A 25308-nucleotide genomic window follows, 5' to 3' on the forward strand; every position below is an offset into this window, starting at 1 on the left:
ATCTACGTCAGAGAAGGGTGCACAGATCATGCTGGAACTTTACATTTTCCATTTTAATTTGCACAAAGCAAACCTGATTAGTTGCATGGAAAGTTTTTGACGATGCTCTGGTCTGTTGCACCAGTTGGCATTACTTTCGCTGTTGGCATGCCAGCTACTCTTGTAAAAAAACTGCATATATTTAACATTAGTAATGATCATTTAATGCACCAGTATAGTTTAAATGAATAAAATGGCATTAAAAAGGGTTCTCAGACGATTTACTATTACAAAGGGAAAAGTTTGTTAATGATTGTTAAATATTAAATCAAGTATATGTATGTTTTGAATATATTTTTCCTCATTTCACAAACTTTGAATGTTTGAATTTAATCCTGTTTATTTTAATTTTTTTTTTTTTTTTTTTTGAGGAAAATCAGTTGTTCGCTATAAGTAGGTTTATTTTTAAAATTATTATAGTCTTGAGCAAGTCAATGTTTAGAGAATAAATGGAAACCCTAATAAAATATCTGGCAGTTTCAATTGGACCACTCACATTTTTTTTTTTTCCTACTGTAAAATATTAACATTTTAATTTTTTTGGCAAAATATGTGGTTTGCATATTGGAAAAAAATAACAAAGCAATGTCCATAAGGACGTCTTAAATGCTATAATGCCCCTCAAACTTTTTAAAAATCTGTGATTACCATGCAAATGCAAAAACCGAACAGCACAACTTAAATGAGTAAAGTGGAAGAACATGTAGAAACGAAAGTGCACAAGAAGTGCTTGGACAGTATTCAGAGAAGCTTTGCTACACATTAAGTAAACATTTTTCAGAAACTTGCTGCTTTCTTTCATCTGTAATTTTGTGGTTATTTCCAGCACGAGGACAAATAAATCGTTTCAGTAACCGTTTGGAGCGGTTTCAGCCACAGGTGATTGTGTTATGATAACAAACAATAATTCAAATACAAAATCGTATTTGAGTCCCATTGAATTTTAAACTTCTCTTGGGCATTTCTATATAAGGACAACGAAACCGATCTATGTCATGATGTAAGAAACGGTAAGTGACAGAAAAATGTGCTGACAGCTGAGAGTTACTTGACGTGTGTATGTGAGAAGTGATGAAGCCTCTATTCACATATTCAACAGAATTCAGTTTTGATTAACGTCAGTAGTAAAATATCTGTTTTGACACCGAGCTGCAGTTTTCCACTGGAACATTTGATGACTGCAAAATTGCTTTAAAAAATAACTTGTCATGTTACAAAAAGCTGTTAGTGATTTTTAATTAGTTCATATGAACCTCTGAACGTTTTTAATTAAATTTTACAATTTGCAAGCATATTTTTACATCAAATCCCACATTAGTTGTTTAAATATACAATTTTTTTCACCAAATAGGCTAGTGCCAATGATTTTTTTCCTTTCAAATTTTGAGTAAATATTTTAATGTAGGCATTTACATATATATATATATATATATATATATATATATATATATATATATATATATATATATATATATATATATATATTGCAATCGGAATTATTTGCGCCCGCCCCCTCCCCACTTTACGTTTAACAGATTTTTTTTTCAACACATTTTCAGTCATAAAAGTTTTATTGCTCGTTTCTATTAATAAAATCATTTTTATCTTTGCTATCATAAAAATACATAATATTTGATTAGATATTTTTCAAGACACTATAACTACAACATATACTATAATATTATAGTGTAATAATTACACTATAACATATAAGGTTAACTAGGCAAGTTATTGTAATCAGGCAAACCATTGTATATCGATGGTTCTACAGACTATATATATATATAGAGAGAGAGAGAGAGAGAGAGAAAGAGCATAAAGGGGCTAATAATTTTGACTTTTAAATGTTTATTTAAAAAATTAAAAACTGCTGTTATTCAAGCCAAAACCAAACAATTAAGAATAGAAGAAAAAACATTATCAGACAGACTGTGTCATTGCTCATTGCTCTGATAAACATCATTTGGCAAATGATGTTTAAAAATAAAAATTCAAAGTGGGCTGATAATTTTGATTTCAATGTGTGTTCAATAAAAATGTTACAGTTTGCCAGCATTATTACACAATTTAACATTAATGCAAAAGCATTAGTTGCAACAAATTATTTAAAAATGGACCAATCAGGCATTCAATTGTCTACCTCTGAACCCTTTGTGAACTTTTGTGACTTTTTAATTTTTACCAAGTTATCTTTATTTTTACAGCGTTTATATAGGGTAAAACTAAAAACATACAACACACTTGCATCATTAAAGTAAGTATTATATTATTATATATTATATAAGTAGCCTAAATATAGGCCTACTGTAGGTATCACCTGTAAATTACCAATACTTTTCTACAGCAGTATTTTTTTTTTCATACGTAGCCTTATATAAATAAACAAATATTCATTAATTAATTCATTCATTCATTTTCTTTTCAGCTAGTCCCTTTATCAATATGGGGTCGCCACAGCGGAATGAACCGCCAACTTATCAAGCACATTTTTTACACAGCGGATGCCCTTCAAGCCGCAACTCATCTCTGAGAAATAAATAAACAAATGATAATGAATAAAAAGTAAAAGTAAATGAAAAAAAAATATCATATTTGGAAAAAGTCTAATGTTTTCAAACTGTAAAAAAATATCTGTATATTAGCAGTTCCTATATGTTGTGATTCATGTATTTAAAAAAAAAATCTTTTATTTATGCTTTTGAATTGCATTAATGGATCGTTCTTTCAACAAGTTTTAACCTTGAAAAGTTCGAATAGTCACTTTTATTAATTTTTTTTTTTATCGTTTAAAGCAGCTGTCTCAAATGCCAGCCCGCGGGCCATTTGCGCCACCTTAACTCTTCCCTTAGGCCGCAACTGACATATATAATGAGATTCGGCCCAACAAATCATATTTTTGAATTATAACGCACTATAATTGTTGTGCAGTCGCATATAACCACTTGTGGTTTTGACCTTCACCTACTGGACATTTAACGTAGCCTATTTGTTCTAGTTACTTTCGTTTTTTTTTCTCAGCGTGAGAGAAACGCACATGCGGATTGTTTCTGGGGCTGATTTTAACGTTGAAATATGTCCTTAAGTGCTCTGTTTTTACTAAAGCTCTATTTATGAAAATATTTAAGGGTTATTTGATTATTATCACTTTTATGCCACCTGTGTAGTACAAACACATCTCCATGGCTTACAAGTTATGATGGTAGTGTAAATATGAGCATTTTGCTAATATTCGATTCAAATAGTATCATTTAATATATTTTTCTCATATGCATATATTACAAATTTGACTGCTGGCTGAATTGAACATGTTAAAGTAAAAAAAAAAATATTGCTAATAATGCAAATAAATGCATTATAATAATGTATATTGATGGAAATAAGTTCAAATCCATAAATAAATAAATATACTGTGCTATGTAAAAAAATTAAGCTAAGTACAGAGGAAATAAACTATTTAAAGTAAACTAAATTTAAATTAACTGTGTGAAATCTGACTTTTTAAGCACGTGTTACAACTAAACATCTGTCTGTGACAACTTGCCCCGCAGGTGGTGTAAATAGTTACATTTTACTTCTGCCACTTTTGTTAATACTGCACAGAAACCATAGATCCGGTGGTCATACTTTTAGTGCTCATTTGTAGGAGAGGCTTGTGTGTTTGCTGATGAAAAAATATGTAGTTTGTCTAGCCTCGTTACTTTGTTCATTATTTTGCCAAAACCAAAAAGTGCTACTTTGTGTCCCGCTGTCCCATACTTTCTACTCTTTGGTGTAGTTTTACAAAAAAGAAAGATATTGAGAAGAACAATTACCAGTAAAGTCACTAAAGTTACCCGCTCTCTGCTGTTCTTGCCCCATCTGTTAAGCTTTTGGTTAAGTAACGATTGGTACAGAATAATAACTTTGAACCACGCCAATAAGAAAAAAAAGAAGGAGCTTTGACTGCATATATTGGGGAAGATTGTCTGAGTGCATCAATTACATTAGGTTTCCACTTTTTTGTTGCCCTTAAAAGTTGAAGCGGCCCTCCTATGAATTGTCAGACACTGATATGGCTCCCCACCAATTTAAGTTTGAGACCCCTGGGCCCGGTTTTTCAAAAGTAATCCACTAGGATTTTGGATAAGGGATTGGATCAAATCTTGAAAATGGGTTTTTCAAAAGAAAAAACGGATTACATAATCGGATTAGATCACGTAATCCAATCTTTGTTTTGATCCGGATCAAACCTTTAGTTTGGGTTTTTCGGACCTTTTTTGTAGGATCTGGATCACTTTGATCCAAAAAACATGGATTAAACTGATCCCATCAGAAGGGTGGATTTAGCGTGGATTTTATGCCTAAAATGTCATGAAAACTTTATTAAAATTTATTAAACAATACTATTTTTGGATCATGCAGTATCTTACGAGATATACTATTTATTCATAAGGTTTTAATTTTATTTGTTCATCTGTCAGGCTATAGTGATTATTGGCTTTAACGTATTTAGCCTTTCTGTATAGGCCTCCAGCAAAGTAGAAAGAGTTTGTTCTCATCAAATCCCCCAAACAGCTGTCAAAACTGACCAAAAACAATAAATTTTATTCCATCACTAATTGATATATATATATATGTATTCATCACAATGGAAAATATTTTTCTTATTAGAATATTTATTAATGATGATAGCAATGATTACAGAATAAACAAAAAATGCAAGAATGACTGATTTTTTAAATCTCTTTCAACAATTGCAAAAAGAGACTGAAAGGGCAGAAGCACAGCTTCGCCTGGCAGAGAAACAACTGACTCTAACCAAACTGCAGCAAACCAAGGCCAGACTTGAGATCCCCCTCCTAAAGGATACGCTTCACATCAGATGAGGAAGTCTGAGATTATTGTGCGGAGTTTTTGACATTAAGTATTTTTTAAATTTACATCTATATTTGAAACTTATTATAAATATCCTCAATGTACAGTGTTTGTGTTGTAGGTCTCAGATGAGCGGACTCCTGGAAAAGGATGGGGTGGGCTTTTTCTTGTTTTTCTTATTTATTATTATTATTAATTAAATATTTATTACATTTTCTTAGTTTTCATTAAAAAAAATTATATTGACCCCACGCTGGCTATTCTACTTGTCGCTCTTTACATATCTATAGTTCTACATTGTGATTTCCTATCCTGTTTGAGCACTGGTAATCCAGATTTAGTGATCCTGAAAAGTTCCTATCCAGATCAGATTGATCCAATCCAATGTTGCTTTGAAAAACTGGCTCAAAAAGTAAGCTGGATTACCTGATCACGGATCGCAAAAACAGAATTACTAAATCTGGATCAATTTAATCCGGATTAAACCTTTTGAAAAACCGGGCCCTGGTGTAAAGGGATATGTTTTCTCAGTTGTCGTTATATATTATGGTACAAAACCTTGTAATAAACTTTCAATACAGTTTCTGTTATTTTACAAACGTATTTCTCTCTATAGTATTTCTTATAAGTTATATATTTTCAAACTACTAAAATATCAATAAAAGTCATTTTGTTAAACCATAGAGTTGAATTTTCGACATCTGAAGTTGACAGCTGGGATCTAATCAATTTGCAAAAAGTGCACTAGTGAATCACAAAATCTTTCATTAACACTTTTTTCAAGTGAACAACTTAGTTTTTAATACCTCCAAATGGAAAACATGCTGCTAAATTATTTGATCTAAAAAGTAGATGTTTGAATTACATTTTGAAGAGAATAATGGACTAGACTAGACAGAAAAACGTTGGTGTCTTTGAAGAAAACAATGACTGACTGGGTCAGAGAGGAGGAACATCTAATAATATCTCACTCAAAAAACCCACCATCAGAGCTGTTATCATTGGAAGTGTTAATATGTTCCATCTACTCTACTGTTATCTGCATGCATACAATATTCCCACTCATGACAGTCTCATTTTCCACATCGGGGGGTCATGTAGATCTTCCCCAGCTCTCCAGTTATTCATTATTCAAATCAGCTGTACAGGCTACGTGTACAGTAAGTAGGAAAGACCCCATCACTCTTGTGTCGCCCCCTCTGATCTGAAGAGAGACTGTAAAAGTGAACACTGTATCCGCGTGTTCTCTGCAACCACAACATGTCCCAGATACAGCGCAGTGGTTTATGTTAACCTAGGCTGATATTTGGGTTGTATTGCGTTTGTCTTGTGTTTTCGTGTGAAATGGGGGCTCTTGGGCACATGACAGAGCATGAGAAGGCGCTCAAAGGAGGAAAATGGTGAGAATCAAAAAATGAAAGCATGTTAAGATCTGCGGTTATATCCTCCCATACTTTACCACACAAAGACATACCTACATAAGTTTTTTCCATGGATTTACATATTTACATATTCAGTAGCCAGCTTATTGTTTCCACTTGGTTTAGAAATGTTCCCATGAATGATCTTGAGCACAGCACCTTGAAAAGGTACAAGTTGATGCGCTAAATTGACAGGTATTAAGATATGATGATTAATTTAAAGATTTGTCTTTAGACAATTTCTGATATTCAAATGTTAATAGGATATGTCAAAATGTATGTGATTGCTTACAAAAGTTGTTTTCATGCCCTAAAACACATTGATCAGGTGTGAAATTAATTTTACAGTATGTCCTTGTTTATGGCCTAGTGTGGGCCAGACAGGGCATGCTGTGAGCACAGACAATTTTTTTAATCGCCAACCTTTGGCCCATTAGTATTTGCCCTCTATGGGCAGCACTTCTATCCCCCAGGAGCCTTCACTATGCTCACACTGGAGGCCATTTGAGTACAGTGAACTCATTGTCATGTTTAAGAAACCAGTCTGAGATTATTCACGCTTTAGGACATTAACCTGCTGGAAGTAGCCATTAGAAGATGAGTACTCTGTGGTCATAAAGGGATGGACATGGTCAGAACAATACTCAAGTAGGCTGTGGTGTTGACATGGTCCTCAATTGGTACTAATGATCCCAAAGTGTGCCAAGAAAATATTTCCCACACCATTACACCACCACCAGCAGCCTGAACCGTTGATACAAGGCAGGATGGATCCATGCTTTTATGTTTTTGACGCCAAATTCTGACCCTACCATCTGAATGTCACAGCAGAAATTGAGACTCATCAGACCAGGCAACGTTTTTTCAATCTTCTGTTGTCTAATTTTTGTCAACCTGTGTTCTTAGCTGACAGGAGTGGCACCAGGTGTGGTCTTCTGCTGCTGTAGCCCATCTGACTCAAGGTTGGACTTGTTGTGCGTTCAGAGATGCTCTTCTGCATACCTCGGCTGTTATGAGTGGTTATTTAAGTTACTGTTGCCTTTCTTTCAGCTTCAACCAGTCTGGCCATTCCCCTTTGACCTCTGCCATCACAAAGGCATTTTGTGCCCACAGAACTGCTGCTCACTGGATATTTTCTCTTTTTCGGACCATCCTCTATAAACCCTAGAGATGATTGTGTGTGAAAATCCCTGTAGATATGCAGTTTCTGAAATACCCAGACCAGCTTGTCTGGCACTATCAACCATGCCACATTAAAAGTCACTTAAATCACCTTTCTTCCCCATTCTGATGCTCGGTTTGAACTGCAGCAGATCGTCTTGACCATCTAAATGCATTGAGTTGCTGTCATGTGATTGGCGGATTAGAAATTTGCGTTGAGAGCAGTTGAACAGTTAATAATACCAATTTAATAATAAATTAAGTCAGAGTGGGGACAGAGTAATAAAGGATTTACTTTGTGAGCCATGAGAACATTTACTTTCAAAGCTATAACAGCACATTCAGCATGCAACTGTTGACAGAGCTGCAAAACATCTTGTGATTTCATCAATGTTTATGTTTAGGTCTGAATTGTTTGAGTTACTGTTTAAAAGTAAATCTTGTATAAATGCAATAGTTCTAGTCTAAGTAATACTGTTACTTTTGATACCACACATGAAATATTTGCCACGTTCTCACTCTCCAAACACACAAAATTCAGGAATTATTCAAGTACACAAATTTATTTATGAGCACTCACTTCAAGGGCACTTGAAAGTCTGGAAACTAAGGAAAGACACGGTGTTAACAATTCAACACCTGACAAAGGATTGAACAAAATCAGTTATAAATACAAGTGAAATAATTGAATTAATAACCAACAGGGGTGAAACTCACGAGCTAACAAATGGCGGGAAAATGGAACAAAGGATTTACATGATAAAAACATAAAGCACATGGAGCACAGCACACGGAAAAAATAACATAACAAACGCAAGACACCAGAATGTGACATTATTACACTTATTTTTTACTTCCATGTATTTCTTTTTGACAGGGTCAAAAGTGAATTTATTTTTAAAGTGAAGTTATTTTAAAGTTGTCCTACATTTATACATAATACCACTGATATTGATAGAACACATTTGTAAGTTACTGACCACAGCAATAAATATGTTCCTGTCTAAAACACCATCTTTTTTTAGATTCTCATGACATTTTTTTTACTCCCACACTCTTCATTGTTTGTTCTTGCTCCTGAAAACAATAAACTTTTAAAAATTATTTTAAAATGTAACAAAAATGATTGTTGAATGTTAATAGAATCCATCTTATAGTTAATGTGATGACCTGTTATTGTTTTATCTATCAGAGCTTCACCCACAAGATCGTTTGATAAAATGAATTGCAAAAATGTTGCTGAAGTGTCAAAGATGTTATTGATTGACTACATTTTAAGAGTTCTTTCTGTGATCACTTAAAAAAAAGAATGGAAATTGAACATATAGATGCTTCAAACTGAAAGAACTACAGGAGGTATCGCTTATGATTTGGATTGTGACAGAAAGGAGGAGTGAAAAACACAGCAAAAAATGGGAGGGGAGAGATTGAGTCAGACGCAGACTCTTTTCTTCATCAAAACAACTCCAGCCCCCATATTCATGTCACTCGCTCACAGTGTCTCTGCGTTTACTGGAAGTGCTGCTGTTTTAGAATATGCTGATTGCACATCCGCATATCAACGACTGAATCTAATGCATTCTGGAGCACAAGACTGATACTGGGCTGACATAACAGAAAACAACACTCAAACCACATAAACAAACAATGATGCCATAGTAGCGGCTAAAATTATACATGACATTTCTGCTGAGATATGTGGAAAGGGTTAATGTCAATATCCAGAATTCATAACTGATGCAATGATAACATATGTTAAGCAATTAAAGTCGATTATTTAGAATTACTTAATGTTGTGAAAGATTTGAAGGTAGATATGTTTCATTTGAATAGCTTTTTATTTCAAATCATTTTTGTTGTTTGAAAAAAAAATGCTAGATTGTTTCAAGTCAAAGTTGTATTGTATTTAATATATATATATATATATATATATATATATATATATATATATATATATATATATATATATATATATAAACAATAAAATAAAACGCAACTTTGACTTGAAACAATCTAGCATTTTAATTAACATTTTAAATTTATTTTACATATTAATTTATTATTGATATAAAAAAATAAAAATAATAAAATTGAATAAAAATATAATTAAAATAAAATGCAACTTTGACTTGAAACAATCTAGCATTTTTAAATTAAAATTAAAGAATTTATTTTATTTATTTATTTATTTATTTTATATAAAATAAAATAAATTAAAAACTAAACAATTTTTTTAAATTAATTATTATTTTTTATTTATTTATTTTAATATTTATTTTAACAACCTTGACTTGAAACAATCTAGCATTTTTACATTAAAATAAAAATTTTTGTTATTTTAATTTTTTTTTTAAATTTTTTTATTTGCATGCATTTTATCACCCATGAACTTGCCTTGACTTCAGAAACTACACAAACAGATAAATAATTTATTTGGTATTTATTTATTAAAATGACAAATCGCAAATATATAAATATATTTCTTGATAACTGTAAATGAATTATTTTTAATGCTGGGCAAAGATTAATCGAGATTAATCACATCCAAAATCAAAATAATTAAAAAATTCAATATTAAAATAATTAAAATGTAATTATTCACAGCACTAATTGTAACTGTAGAAACTAAGTTCTAATAGTAACATACATGCTTTTTCTGCAAAGCTGCAACAATATGCATTGTAAGCTGAATAGAAGTGCAGTCCCCTACTTGTTTAAAAACAGAAACAATCTGTTTACATTTCCCATATTACTTTATCAACAAAATAAATTCCATTCTTTGAAGCCAGTGACATACTTTCAAATACACGTTTTTCACATGTTGTGAGAAAATTCACGCTAGACCTGGTGAATCCGTGGGAGAATAAAACCTCAAGTATTGCCTCTCCCTCATTCAAATGCTCTCTGAGTGTTTCTCTTTCTCTCTAACTTTTTCCAAAGTACGTCAGTCGCGCTACACATCAACAAGCATCTTCAGAAGTCATGTGATGTTGAGAGGAACTACCAGCTCCTCCCAAACACTACAACCCACACAAACCACCCACAGAGATATATATATGCAAGAACAAAGAGGAGAGAATCCACACATTAACTGAGAGTTTGATTGAACGCATGAGGGTTTTTTATTTTTGCAGAAAATTTGCTACAAGAAGATAAAAGAAAAAGAAAAATGACACTGACAGGGCTTGTGATGGTTTTGGGGTTGGCGCTGGTTTTTGAAGGTGAGCTGTTATGATAGTACTGCCATTCAGTACCGGTTTTGTTGAATATTTCTATTCTTGTTTTTGATTTCATTTAGTTTTATGAGTTGCTGTTTCTGTGCTCTGCAGGTGGTGAGTGCCGGCACCATGAAGTGTTTGTGGCTGAAGGTTCAGTAGCTGTGCTGCCCTGTATGGATGAATCTTCTTCAGTCTCACATCCTAATGCAGTCTACTGGAGCAAGATAGTCGGAAAGTAAGAACATTTCATTCATTCTTAAAATAATAATAATAATAATAATAATAATAATAATAAATAAATAAATAAAAAAACTTTTTTTTTTTTTTTGCTAAAAAGGAATCTTTGTTGTATTAAAAAGTTTGTTTGTAGATGTTACTTAAATTATTGTTAGTGTCAGTATCATAATTCCATATATGAGGCAGTGATTAAAAACAACAAAAAATATTTTTATAAATTAACTTTTTTATTTATCTTTTAATTAAAGTATTTTTTTTAATTAAATAAAACTTGTCTTTTTTTTTTTTTTACCTTTAAATAGTCTTTAAATGGGTTGTTTGAACCCAAACTTGGGGAAAATAGCAAACTCAAATTTAATAAACATATCTAAACATTTTTTTTATTTTATTTTACACAGTATTTTTAAGTGTGTTTAAAAGTAAGATGTAATAAATTATTAAATTAATTATTTGCTCTTTATCTATATAGGCTGATCTCATGATTTTTACTTTTAAATATAGTTATTTAATAATAATAATAATAATAATAATAATAATAATAATAATAATATCAATAATAATAATAATAACAATGTAAACATAAACAGACATTTTCTGTTAAGCTGTAAAAAAAAATATGCAAAAATGTATGTAAAATTAATTAAAATTTTACATGGGTTGTGCATGAAAATGTATTACTATCAAAGGCATTCACAAGCTTAAAATTTCTAAAAGAAATATTTTGCAGAGCATTTTATTATCCTAAAAGGTTCTTAAAGGAACCATTGACAACAGTATTATAATAATTAAATAATAATATTTAAGGCTGAATCAATTCATCCATCATTCAAATAAATATAACCATCATAACAATATGTTATGACAGCATTTAAGCATAAGAGGATGGACTTTAACATTGGATTCCTTTACCTAGTTCACAGAAGACAGTGTGGCGACGAGAGAAGAGTGGGTTAGAGTTTCGACCACTCAGAGACCTACCACGAGCTAAATGTCCTGCTCCCAACTTTGGAAAAGGTGATTATAGCCTTCACATCACCGAAACGAGGCTGGCAGATGGAGGACAGTACATTTGTGAAGTTGAAGGAAAGACTAAGATGCAGAAGGTCATCATGCTGAGAGTTGTAAGAGGTAACAGACAAACACACACACACACACACACGCACACACACACACACACACACACACACACACACACACACACACACACACACACACACACACACACACACACACACACACACACACACACACACACACACACACACACACACACACACACACACACACACAAAAACACAGTAAATACACTGTTTAAAGTTTCCAGTAAAAAAAAAAACATGGCAGCTAAAACTTTTTACATTTTACAGTAAGGTTTTTTTATTAATTCATAATATTAAACACCAGTTTTAAAGTATAAACACTACACATCATATATATTAAGGAAACATGCTATTAACCAGGTGATGGAGGGTTTTTACATTGTATGTACACTGTTGAAAAAAAACCTGCTGTGGTTGCCTGTACTATTAAAAAAGAGTAGTACAATTTTCTAAATTTGACGGTAAACTACCAAATTTGATTAGTTTATAGTATTACACACCAGAGTTTTTCAAGTACAAACACTACACATTATATATACAGATGAAGTCAGAATTGTTAGCCCCTGTTAATTTCTGTTTAACGGAGACAAGTTTTTTTCAACCCCTAAAGAACAATCACTACACATATATTAAGATAACATACTGTTAACCAGGTTATGGATTTTTACCATATTTTTACAGTTGAAATTATGCAAATTATTGACAATGTAGTCAATTTTTCTGTAATAAGCTATTTTTGGCTGCTGGAAAAGCCACATTTTATATAACTTTCTTTCTTTCTTCACAGCATCAATTTCTCCATCTATTGTGTTTGAGGGTTTAAGAATCGAGGCAATGTGCCATGTCAAACCCGAGACACCAGATATAAGTATTAAATGGAAACAAAACGGTGAATTCGTCAACAGTGCCATTATCTCCACCGTCTCCCAAAGAGATGCAGGAAAGTGGACCTGTCAGGTTTCATACAATAATATGAAAGTGGAGGCCACCACGACCCTACAGGTCAGAGGTAAGAGTTCATTTTTATAAAGCGGCTTCATCTATAAATAAATATCTTCTGCATTGTGGTTAATTCATCTCATCTAATTTTTCTCCAGGGATCTCCTCTCCTCAGAATGACTCTTCAGTGTTTTATGGTTCGGTCGGTTCCACGATCTCCTTACCCTGCGTCTTTACTGATGGTCTGATCCCAAACACAGTAAAATGGTTGAGAGCATCTGCTGCCACAAACTCTCCCGTTACTCTGCCGCATTCAGCATTCAACTCATCCTCTGGGTTTATTAAGAGAGTGGAGGTTGGAGATGAAGGGACGTATATGTGCTCAGGAGTGATGGAGGGATTGAACGGAAGATCAATTAAACTGCAAAGAACAATGAAGCTTGTAGTTGCTCGTGGTAAGTACAATATTATAATCAAGTTTAATCCTGAATCAGATGGAGCTATGTAAAATAGAAGTACGAAATAATAATAAAATTAAATAATAAAATAAAGTTTATTAATACAATTATTAAATTTAAATACTTTATTTAATAAAACTATTATTTTATATTTTATATTCTTAAAATAATAATATAAAATTGAAAAAATATATGAATGTCATATTTATACAATTTTTACTTAATTAACAAAGACACTAACATTTTTACACAATTTTCGATCGGACTAAAAAGCATTTATAGATATATCATTTATATCACTAAATGCAATATATTTTAAATTATATGTTAATGTATAAAATATTTATCGGATAATAAAAATAATAATATAGTTTTTTATACCATGACTGAGTTTATTTAGCTTAATTTTTTTTATTTTAAATCAACATAATATTCTGAAACACAGTAAAAGAAAAAAAAATCTATATATATCTATATATATATATACATAGGAACTGCTTTAATTGATTGTAAAAAATATTACTGTATTTGTTAAACAAATTTCAGCTGGCCCATATTTGACTTAAACTTTCTAAGAAGTTAGTAAGAAGCTTCATAAAGGCTATAATATTGGCTGGATTCGTAGTAAGCTTTACCAAACAGCCACTCTGAATGTTCACTGGAATTCAAATTTAGTCTTAACTTAGTTAACCCAAAAATGAAAATTAACTTACCATTTACTCAGTTTTAAACCTTTATCTTACCCTTTATCTTAACCTTTATTAACCTGTATTTTTTTCTGTTAAACACAAAAGATATTTTGAAGAAAGTTGTAAACTGGTACCCATTAACTTCCGTAATAAGAAAAAAAAAATGGACTATGGTGGTCAATGGCTGCCAGTTGCCAACTTTCTTCCAAATATCTCATTCTGTGTTTAACAGAAAAAGGAAACTCAAAAAGGTGTTAAACCAGTTAATGGTGCATAAATGAACTTGAATAAACTTGAGCAAGAACATTAGTTTAACTTAGATTTAGCTTTTCCAATGTTTTATTAATAGACTTTTTTTTTCTTAGTTTCTGAATTGTTTTTTCTGTTTTTATGTAGTATTGAGTTCCTCCAGCGACCCCATGACCCTAATGTGCAATCTCAGTGACTCCAGCCAAATCACCTCCTATGAATGGCTTTGTGTGAATTATAGTCCAAACGACACTCAAACGCTGACCACTGTTCAAAGGACCAAAAACCCCAGCATTCAAGTGACAGAGAAAGATGCTGGCGAATGGATGTGTCGCTACTATGGGAATCAAGGACTATTGGGGAATGTGACGTCTCATTTTTACACAATGGGTAAGCAGAGCAATTAATGTATGCAGTGATTTTTGCATGATCAATTGCACAGTATTAAATAAATATCATTATGTGAATTTGTTTAATATAGAAAAGCACACATTTGCACAATATGATATACTGTATAATAAAAAAAATCCTTAATTTTACATAAAATAACAGTCGTTAAATTAAAGAGATTTACTGTTAAATAACTGACATTAAATTACAGAAATTTACTAGAAATTTCAATTTAGGGAAATTTCAAAAAATTTAACACTCGTTAATCTACAGTGACTTTTTGTAATTTAATGTCTGTTATTCTACGATAAATTCCTGTAATTTAATGGCAGTTATTTTACGGTGAATTTCTGTAATTTAACGTTCATTATTCTACGGTAAATTTCTGTAATTTAGTGAACGTTATTCTACAGTGAATTTCTGTAATTTAATGTCTGTTATTCTACGATACATTTCTGTAATTAACGTCTGTTATTCTATGGTAAATTTCTGTAATTTAACTTCTGCTCTTCTACGATAAATTTCTGTAATTTTATGGCCGATATTCTATGGTAAATTTCTGTAACGTCTCTCATTCTATGGTACATTTCTGTAATTTAACAGACATTATTTTATGTTTTTTCTTCGGTACCTGTAAAATTTCTTTCTTTTTTTTTACAGTGTAGTTAAAATCAAAATAATAAATCTTTTTTTTATTTTTTATTTCTACAGGTGCACTTAAGAGTGGAAACTCAAGTTCTGGCAATAAGACGGCTATGGTGCTGGGATTAGGGTTTTTGTTCATGGTCATATTCCTGATTTTGTTCCAGATGTACAGAAACTATCGTCGGGTAAGTTTCAATCTCATTTAGCCAATTTAATATCAGTATTTACACTCTAATACCGAGTAATCTAATTTCACACTTATTTTAATTCCTCCTTACAGAAGCAGAAGATCCATCTTTACCCAGCGATGGAAAACATCGTCCATCAGACCATCACTGAACGCGAGTGGAAGGAAAGAAGCAGGGAAAAAAGAGCTGAAGCTTGTATTGGAGAACCAAAATCAGTGTGTGTTTGAATGTTTTTTGTTTTAATATGTAGTTTGTGCAAAGGGCAGATGCCTGTATGTTACTTTATGTGGATGTGTATGTGTGTGTGTGTGTGTGTGTGTGTGTGTGTGTGTGTGTGTGTGTGTGTGTGTGTGTGTGTGTGTGTGTGTGTGTGTGTGTGTGTTAATTGCAGACAACTGTAGCAGTCCATTTAAAATGTAAATATACTACTATTAATTATAATTTTCTATGAACTATTCCTGGTGCAAATATACACATGTAAAATGTATGTAAATAAAGTGAACATGTCTTGTTTAATTGCAATTACTTCTTACTGCTTCTTGTGTACAGTAAATATGTTATAAACAAGTCTCTTAAATGGATATACACCTATACAGAAAAATAATTGTTCTTTATACAAGTCTGACTTTTAGAGACACAATGTTAATCAATCTTTCATTATATATCTATAAAAACAATTTACAAGCTATGGATGTCTCTCAAATACATTTAAGTATAATAGTCATGCTACATGATCATAAAAATATATATAAAATTCTTTACACACTTCTCACACAATGCTATTAAACCTTTAAAGAACACAACATTTTTCAAACGGTTAAATTTTTTTGATAACCATAACCCCAAATGTATATGTAAATACATGTGTAAAAGGGGATTAGAGGGTATTTGTAGAAAAACCATGATTCATTTGTGTAAGTACAGTAGTTCAACATATAATTACACCTCACTCCATTCGTTATCATCATGGCCCTCCGATCGTTTTGTCTTTGACCTGCGGACTCCATTGGAGGTGAGTGACTGTTCAAACCAGTTTTCATAATCTAAGTCCTCAAAGTCAAAAAACTCCTCATCGTCAAAACACCAGCCTGGCCAGTCCACACTGATACCCTCCAGAACGTTACTGCTTCAAACAGGAGAAAACAGGGGGTTATGGGTACATGTCTTATGAAATTATGACATGCAGTCTATTTCATGGCAAAATAGTATTTTAGTAATTATCATTAATAAATATAAACAGTGTGTATTCAAATTTTAGTTAAGGCTAAAAGTTGATAGTAAAAGTACCAAAAGTACAATCAAATAGTCAGAAATGTAATTAAACTTTCATGGTTTTAGTTTTGAATTATTTTTGATTGTGTTTCTGAAGAGTAGAAGTGGAATTGATTTGTTGAAAAACTGTATTTAATAATAATATTTACTGCACATGCATTTTCCTTGCTAATGTATGGAATACTCTATATGTGGTTTTATATATTTTGTCCTATATTGCTTATTTTTTATATTGTGTGCTTATATTGTCACCACACATTTTTTTGTGTGTTTTAATAGAATAATTTGTTGTTTGCACACTCAAATTATCAATAATTATAAATATGGCTATAATGTTAGTCAAGTTTTGGTAACACAAAGAAACATTTTTATACAAATTGAATGAGCATGAATTTAGAAACGACAATTGACCCAGCAGGGGCTCAAATCAATGACCTTCTTGCTGTGAGGCGAGCTTTCTACCCACTGAGCCACCGTGATGCCCATAATAAATGTTATAAAATATTTCTTGCTTTTTTGTGTAAAAACCCTGAATTGATAATAATATTGATAATAATAACTTGATATCACCTAAAAATTGATAGTAACGAGCATGATACTAAAAGTACAATCAAATAAAAATGTATTTTTGAATGTAGGTCTGAAGGGGAGATGGGGATTGGGTTATATATACTCTCCAAAATAAAGGTATTAAAGTTGTCACTGGGGTGGTACCTAAAAGGTCCACATAAATACCCCAAGGATACATATTAGTACCTAAAAAGTACAAAAGTGTTCCTCCTAAAATTGTAGGTACTAATATATACTTTTGAGATACTAATAAGGACCCTTTAAGTACAAATATGGACCTTTTGAAAAGGTACCCCGTCAGTGACAGTTCGTGTACCTTTATTTCTGAGAGTGTATAATAATAAAAGTTATTTATTTATCGTACCACTATGGAATGGCTGAGAGAGCTTAACGTGCTGTAATTTAAGAAAACACATACAATTACAAAAAACGCCAGCAAACTGAGTAAAGATCTTCACACGTGCTTCAAATCATCACAGTGCAAATACATTTTTAAAAAAATGCAATGCATTTTCTCACAACGCAAACATTTTACAAAAACCCAGTACATTTTCTCACAACACTTTCAAATAACTCGGAACACAATGTAAATGTTTCAAAGGCACGCTAAAGCGTGACAGACCTGGCTATTTAGGTTATGGTTAAAAAAATATAAATTATAAAAAAATATATATATTTATTATTATTATTTATTCAAATAAAAATAAAAAACTCACCTTTCAAAGATCACCTACAACTTCACTGAGCAATGTGCTGTGTTCCAATTTGCATACTATCCTTCCTAAATAGTATTTGAAAATACAATTAGTATGTCCCAAATGGTAGTATGTTGAAAAGAGTATGTCAAAGGTTACCGGATGGTTTACTATTTTCAGTTAAACTTTAAGGTGTAGGAGCGTCCATATTCTAACAGCTGGTATTGCCTACAGTACATTGCGGGTTGTACATGAATTCGATTAGAACTACAAATGTGGGTGAAAAGTGTAAATAAACTACAAACATGGTGGACCTGCGAGACCAACCGTCAAGTAGAGAGGCTTCCGTCAAGATGTTTGTATGACTGATAATTAATATCTAGCCAACTGGAAAATATTTAAATTAATTTATATTTTATCTGCAACAACAATACTGAACTTATATAACCTTACAGACGTGTTTGGACACCTGGATGCATAATTATCTAAAGACCTGAGGAGATTTCTCTACATAAAAGACTTGTGAATGGGAGATTAACCTGCCGCTGCTTTTCCAATAAGGTAGGAAATTGAATATGACAGAAATGTGGATGATGTGTGGATGATTGACAGGGCTCATACAAGCAGCATAAAAATCTGTTAACGAGGAAGTAGTATGCCACAAATCTTGCATACTCTTCTGCTACACACTCAGATGTACATACTTTTCCTTCACAAAAAAGTACATAATTTTAGGATGTAGTATAAGTATGCGAATTGGGACGCAGCAATAATCATGGCACAGTGGCATCTGTCGTGTTTTTAGGTCCACTTGAAACATTTCCCTTGTGTTCCATTCTTTTTGTGTTGTGAGAAAATGCAGCGCGTTTTCATAAATTGTTCGCGTTGTGAGAAAAAGCATGGCATTTTTTATGTGTATGCATTGTAAGGATTTGCAGCACGTGTGCTGTCAAACGAATGAAGACCTTTTCTTTATTTGCTGGTGTTTTTTGTAATCGCATGTGTTTTGTTAAAATGCAGCATTTTAAGCTCTCTCGGCCACAGTAAAACGGTTATTTTGAAAAATGTTAACAGATTTTATCCTGTATTGCATGTTTTTCATATTGTAAGCTCATACTGTCAGCACACTTTTATACATTTTGTGTGTTTATTAATATCATATTTTGTTGTTTGCACAATATTTTACAATAGGGTTGTACTAGTAATGTTAATTTTAGCCTTTACTATCATGAACAAACAATGAACAATACATTTATTATTGTATTTATTCATGTTTGGTAATGTTAGTTATTGAAAATAAAGTTGTTCACTATTGGTTCATATTACCTCATCATGGAATAACAGCCATGACTGATGACTTGATCATGACTTTAATACCTCATTAATAAATGTTAAACTATATGTAATTAATGCTGTATATATATTGCTCATTAATAATTTATGCTAGTAAATACATTAACTAACATGAACTAATAAAACCTTTTTGTAAATTGTGACCATTATGAGTATGGCTATATTAGTGCAAGTCAAATCAAGGTAACACAATGAGACATTTTCTTGCAAAACATGAATTAAATTAAGTATTTTTTAATACATCAAAACACTGAGAACATGAAAAATCAAGTACTTTGGCACTTTGACTTACTGTACTTTATCCACTAATGTTTTCTTATCTGGAATTTCCCTGTTTGCTCTTATAAAGTGCCTTTGACACAAACCTATATTACACGATGCACTGTAAAACATATCTATGAATTAGCACACTAAAAAAAAATATATACATTGGATTAGATCGTATTTTTAAGGTATGTGGTTGCAAACTATAACGGGATAATGGGATAATGGTTCTGTAATGCCCCGCCAGCAGAGGGAGCCCTCGCCTGAATACTGACTCAGCTCCGCTCCCTCTGCGGCTACTTCCTGTTGGTGCTGTATTTCAGTGTGTGCTCAGGCCATGCTTCCTTGCGAAGTATTGCCAGTTTAACTGCCTTACCAAGCGTTGTTCCAAATTACTTTTATGACTGTTTTCCTGTGTATGACCATGCCTGCCTTGATCACGTACATTCTGTGATGATCTGAGTGGGGATCGAACCCGGGTCTGCAGTGTGGTTAGCAGTAGCTCTTACTAGATGAGCTAAGTCAGCAACTGGTGGCCCAAGAGCAGAGGAGGAACAAAGTGAGTCCACAACTGATGAATTTAAAAAAAAAATAATATAGTCTTTACTGAGGTAAATTTGACAAAAAGGAGAGATAATATCTCTCTACAGCAGGGTTGAAAAGTACAACAAAAATAGGAAAGCCGAGCTTCCTGAAAATACATACAAAATAAAATAGACACGAGGGTCTCAAAACAATCAAACAGCAAAATAGCAAACAAGTCTTGAGAACAAGCAAAAAGTCTTGAGAACAACTTAACTGGAAACTAGACGAGGCAGCAAGAGGTTTAGTTCAGGACTGAACATAGAGCAGCATACAAAGCAGTCTTATATAGAGCAAAAAACAGGTGGTGGTGGTTACGCTGATTACAGGAGAGTTTAGAGGAACAAGAGTCATTACTGCCATCCAATGTTGAGGAGTATAGGGCAACATGTGCGCCCCCTGGTGGGTTGGAGGATGCGATAAAGTGCTGAGATATTACAGTAGCCCCTCCTCTAAGAACGTCTCCTGACGTTCCCTTTGTGCTCTCTTTGTGCCTGGTGGAATTCCTTGATGAGGGAAGGGTCCAAAATGTCTTTAGCTGAGGCCCAGGTGCGCTCCTCCGGACCAAACCCATCCCAGTCGACCAAGTACTGTGTCCTCCCTCGTACCTGGCGACACTTAAGTAGTCTGCGGACCGTGAAAGCAGGGTGGCCATCAACAATGCGTAAAGCAGGTGTGGGTGCTCTGTTGGGATGCAGGGTGGAGCAAAGAACCGGTTTTAGCTGAGAAACATGAAATGTCGGATGTATCTTCAGGGCACTGGGTAGTAGAAGCCGGTAGGCTACAGGATTGATCTTCTTAATAATCTTAAAAGGACCAACATAGCGTGGAGCCAACTTACGTGACTCTACCCGCAAAGGAAGGTTTCGGGTCGAGAGCCATACTCTTTGGCCAGTTCGGAGGGAGGGTCCTGCCCTGCGATGTCTGTTGACCTGTTTCTGCTGGTTGTGGACAGCCTTTCTCAGGGAAGTACGAGCTTTCTGCCAGGAACGCCGGCAACGGTGAATAAACCGGGTGGCAGCTGGCACTTCCACCTTTGGTTCCTGACCAGGAAACAAAAGAGGGGGAAAGCCATAGACACATTCCAAAGGAGACATGTTAATGGAAGAGTGATGTAAAGTATTGTGAGCAAATTCTACCCAAACTAAATGGGAGGTCCAGCTGGAATGATTGTCTCCTGCCAGGCACCTTAGCGTCTTTTCTACTTCCTGGTTTACCCTTTCTGTCTGCCCATTAGACTGGGGGTGGTAGCCAGAGGACAGACTGATCGATGAGCCAATGAGCCGCCCAAAAGCTTTCCAAAACCTGGATGAGAACTGGGGGCCCCGATCAGAGACTATATCCTGTGGGAAGCCATGCATCTTAAAGACATGTCTCATTAGTAGTTCAGCTGTCTGGTTCGCAGTGGGAAGCTTTGGTAATGGTAACAAGTGACACATCTTAGAGAACCTGTCCACCACCACTAGGATTACCGTATTTCCCTGAGACGGAGGCAATCCTGTAATAAAATCAAGAGAAATATGGGACCAGGGGCGACTCGGGATGGAAAGTGGGTGAAGAAGTCCCTGGGGTCGAGTTCGGGGTTCTTTGCTCTGAGCACAGGTGGGGCAACTAGAAACAAACTCTTGCACATCTTTTCGCATCATTGGCCACCAGAACTTCCTCAAAATCAATTTGTAGGTTCTGTTAATACCAGGGTGTCCTGAGGGGGAGGAAGAATGTGCCCACTGTAAGACATCAGAACGCATAGAGTTAGGGACAAATAAGCTCCCAGATGGTCCATTACCTGGATCAGGGTGATGTTGATGTGCCTTTCTGATTGAGGACTCCAAATCCCACAGTATTGGAGCCACAATTCTGGAGCCAGGCACGATAGGTTCGGGGCAGCAGGGCTTCTCAGAAGGTTCAAACTGTCTTGAGAGAGCGTCAGGCTTGATGTTTTTGGACCCTGGGCGGAAGGAAAGTGTGAATTTGAAACGGTTAAAGAACAGTGACCATCTAGCTTGTCTAGCGTTCAATCTCTTGGCATTTTGTATGTAAGTGAGGTTCTGGTGATCAGTCCAAATGAGGAAGGGGTGAGATGCTCCCTCAAGCCAATGCCTCCACTCCTCCAAAGCTAACTTAATAGCCAGTAGTTCGCGGTTTCCAATGTCATAGTTGGCCTGAGTCGGCGTAAGTCTATGGGAATAGAAGGCACATGGATGAAGTTTGTTGTCTGCTTTACTTCTTTGGGATAGAACTGCTCCAACCCCTATATCTGATGCATCCACCTCCAGGATAAAAGGCAACTCAGGATCTGGTAAAGTGAGGATAGGTGCTGAAGTGAATCTATGTTTGAGGGTGTTAAAGGCTGTACTGGCCTTATCGTTCCAGGTGAAAGGGGTATTCGCCTTCTTGGTCAGGGAAGTTAGGGGTTCGGCAATAGAACTGAAGTTCCTTATAAACCTCCTATAAAAATTTGCAAACCCTAGGAAGCGCTGCACCTCTTTGATAGAGGTGGGCTGTGGCCAGTCCAGCACAGCCCTAGTCTTGCTGGGATCCATCTGTAAGCTGCCCTTTGAAACAATGAATCCAAGGAAAGAGACAGAGGAAACATGAAATTCACTCTTCTCTAGCTTTACGAAAAGCCCATGTTTGAGAAGTTCAATCAGTACCTTCCGAACATGTATCACATGTTCCTCGGGGTTATGAGAGAAGATGAGAATGTCGTCCAAATAGACGAAAACAAAGATGTTAAGCATCTCTCGTAGTACATCATTAATAAATGACTGGAAGACAGCTGGCGCGTTGGCTAATCCAAAGGGCATAACTTGGTACTCATAGTGGCCAGTGGGAGTGTTAAACGCGGTCTTCCACTCATCCCCTTGCCTGATCCTGACTAGATGGTATGCACTACGGAGATCCAGCTTGGTAAAGATGGTAGCTCCTTGTAGGATCTCGAAGGCTGTTGTCATTAGGGGAAGAGGGTAGCGATTCTTGACTGTAATGCTGTTGAGACCTCTGTAGTCAATGCAGGGTCTAAGGGAACCATCTTTCTTACCAACAAAAAAGAATCCTGCCCCGGCTGGTGACGTGGAGGGGCGGATAAAACCACTATCTAGGGACTCATGTACATACTTCTCCATAGCAGCTCTTTCAGGCCCAGAGAGCGAATACAACTTTCCGCGGGGTGGGCAGGTTCCAGGTAATAGATCAATGGGGCAATCATATGGCCTGTGAGGGGGCAGTGAGGCTGCTCGAGTCTTACTGAAAACCTCAGCTAAGTCAGAGTATTCGGGGGGAACTCGGGATATCTCGGGGGGAGTATTGAGGGACTTGGGAACAATCTGTGGCTTGGGAATAGTCATGATGTCCAGGGGGATGGCCTTGGTGTGCCTGGGGGGTTCTGGCTGAGTCTCAAGGGGAAGAGGGCAATGGCAAAGGGTTGAATCCTTGGTTGACTGACCAAACATGGTGTTCAAACTGGACCCCTTACATCTCCAACTTACTATAACTCCTTTAGACCAATCAATAAGTGGGTTATGGGTTACTAACCAGGGGTGTCCCAGGATTATGGGGATCTTGGGAGAATGAATGATGTGAAACTGAAGGTTTTCTTCATGATCTCCAATTCTCACATGGAAAGCTGTGGTGCATTGGTGGATGTGGCCTAAGCCTAGCGGATTGCCGTCTACTGCTGAGACTTTAAGGGGGTTTTGCAGGGTTAGGAGATCACAGGAAAGATCTTGAGCACACTTGAGGTCCATAAAGTTTCCTGCTGCACCTGAGTCAATGAAGATCTCCACCTCGTGGGGTTGTTGGAGAGAGATGACTGCCTGGATGGTTAAACCAGAGAAAATGGGACAGGGAATCACACCTACTCTCGCCCCGGGGCCCCTACACCGGAACGAGATCTGACTTTTCCCGACAACTCTGAACATGTTGCCCGGAAATGACCCGGCTTCCCACAATAAATGCAGCACTTCTCCTTCATTCGTCTGGTTCTTTCAGAGAGCGAGATCCTTGTAGCCCCTAATTGCATAGGTTCCTCAGGATCCAGTGTGGGATAAACAACATTGTCATGACGGGTCATAATTGTGTCCTGCTCTCTCTCTGTCTGCCGCTCCTTAAGGCGGTTATGAACCCGAATGGCTAAACCAATGAGGGACTCAAGGTCTGATGGGGAGTTTCTGAATGCCAGTTCATCCTTGAGCTTGGGAGACAATGCATTGTGAAAGATCGCTCTAAGTGCAGATTGGCCCCACCCACTCTCGGTGGCCAGAGTACGGAACTCAATGGCAAACTCAGCGGCACTGCGGGACCCCTGAGATAGTCTTAGGAGACGGCGTCCTGCCTCTCCACTGTCTGCTGAATGGAGGAACACTCTCTTCATCTCTGCTAGGAAGAGCTGGAGATTAGTGGTTACAGGGGACTTCTTATCCCACAAGGCTGAGGCCCAATCCAGAGCCTTGCCCGTAAGGAGTGTAATTATATATGCCACCTTACTGCAGTCAGTAGGAAAACAACTAGGTTGTAGTTGAAAGATCAAAGTACATTGAGTAATGAATCCCCTGCAGTTCTCGAAACTGCCATCAAAGCGCTGGGGAGGGGGCAACTTGGGCTCAGGTGTTGACAAGGGAACAGACTGTGGCGTAATTACCTGGGCCATTGTAGTCTGAGAGTGGGGATTCAAGAGGCTAAGAATTTCACATAAAGTTTGGTCATGCTGCTGAATAGCGGTGGCTTGTTCTGAAAGTGCCGCAAGAATGCGATCCACATTTGAGACTGGTGCAGCCTCCTCTGCTGGGCGGTTTTCCATGGTTCAGTCCTGCTGTGATGATCTGAGTGGGGATCGAACCCGGGTCTGCAGTGTGGTTAGCAGTAGCTCTTACTAGATGAGCTAAGTCAGCAACTGGTGGCCCAAGAGCAGAGGAGGAACAAAGTGAGTCCACAACTGATGAATTTCAAAAAAAAAATATATAGTCTTTACTGAGGTAAATTTGAC

General features: G+C 35.4%; 2 protein-coding genes across 6 annotated transcripts in view; one reads left to right on the forward strand and one right to left on the reverse strand.

Annotated features, from left to right (window-relative positions):
- The first annotated feature begins 10415 nt into the window (after positions 1-10415).
- Positions 10416-16108, forward strand: lag3 (lymphocyte activating 3). 2 transcript variants are annotated; one of them, XM_073925991.1, is made up of 8 exons: positions 10416-10696; positions 10805-10928; positions 11844-12058; positions 12818-13039; positions 13128-13424; positions 14513-14755; positions 15467-15585; positions 15681-16108. In XM_073925991.1, exons 1-8 carry the CDS (start codon positions 10645-10647, stop codon positions 15813-15815), a joined length of 1407 nt encoding a protein of 468 aa, XP_073782092.1. In that variant the 5' UTR covers positions 10416-10644; the 3' UTR covers positions 15816-16108. The 2 variants fall into 2 exon arrangements, with proteins under 2 accessions (XP_073782092.1, XP_073782093.1); XM_073925992.1 differs by lacking the exons at positions 10416-10696; positions 10805-10928; positions 11844-12058 and adding an exon at positions 12069-12341 and having other exon boundaries at positions 12391-13039.
- plekhg6 (pleckstrin homology domain containing, family G (with RhoGef domain) member 6) overlaps positions 16082-25308 on the reverse strand; it is a 60684-nt gene continuing 51457 nt past the window's right edge. The window contains exons 15-16 of one of the 4 annotated variants that reach the window (XM_009292203.5): positions 18147-18211; positions 16082-16711 (exon numbers count right to left, since the gene is read on the reverse strand). In XM_009292203.5, coding sequence (XP_009290478.2) covers positions 18169-18211 — 43 coding nt within the window. In that variant the 3' untranslated portion in view covers positions 16082-16711; positions 18147-18168. Of the gene's footprint in view, positions 16715-18146; positions 18212-25308 lie in introns of all 4 variants that reach the window. The other 3 variants (XM_068214108.2, XM_009292202.5, XM_009292201.5) reach the window with 3 other exon arrangements.

This window comes from Danio rerio, chromosome 16 (assembly GCF_049306965.1).
Source record: "Danio rerio strain Tuebingen ecotype United States chromosome 16, GRCz12tu, whole genome shotgun sequence".
Taxonomy (NCBI): domain Eukaryota; kingdom Metazoa; phylum Chordata; class Actinopteri; order Cypriniformes; family Danionidae; genus Danio; species Danio rerio.

Bases quoted from the DNA above. Each gene is read 5' to 3' on its own strand.
- lag3 (XM_073925991.1), top strand. From the start codon at position 10,645: ATGACACTGACAGGGCTTGTGATGGTTTTGGGGTTGGCGCTGGTTTTT. The intron at 10,929-11,843 runs GTAAGAACATTT...TCCTTTACCTAG, and splicing joins TGGAGCAAGATAGTCGGAAA to TTCACAGAAGACAGTGTGGC. The intron at 13,425-14,512 runs GTAAGTACAATA...GTTTTTATGTAG, and splicing joins GAAGCTTGTAGTTGCTCGTG to TATTGAGTTCCTCCAGCGAC.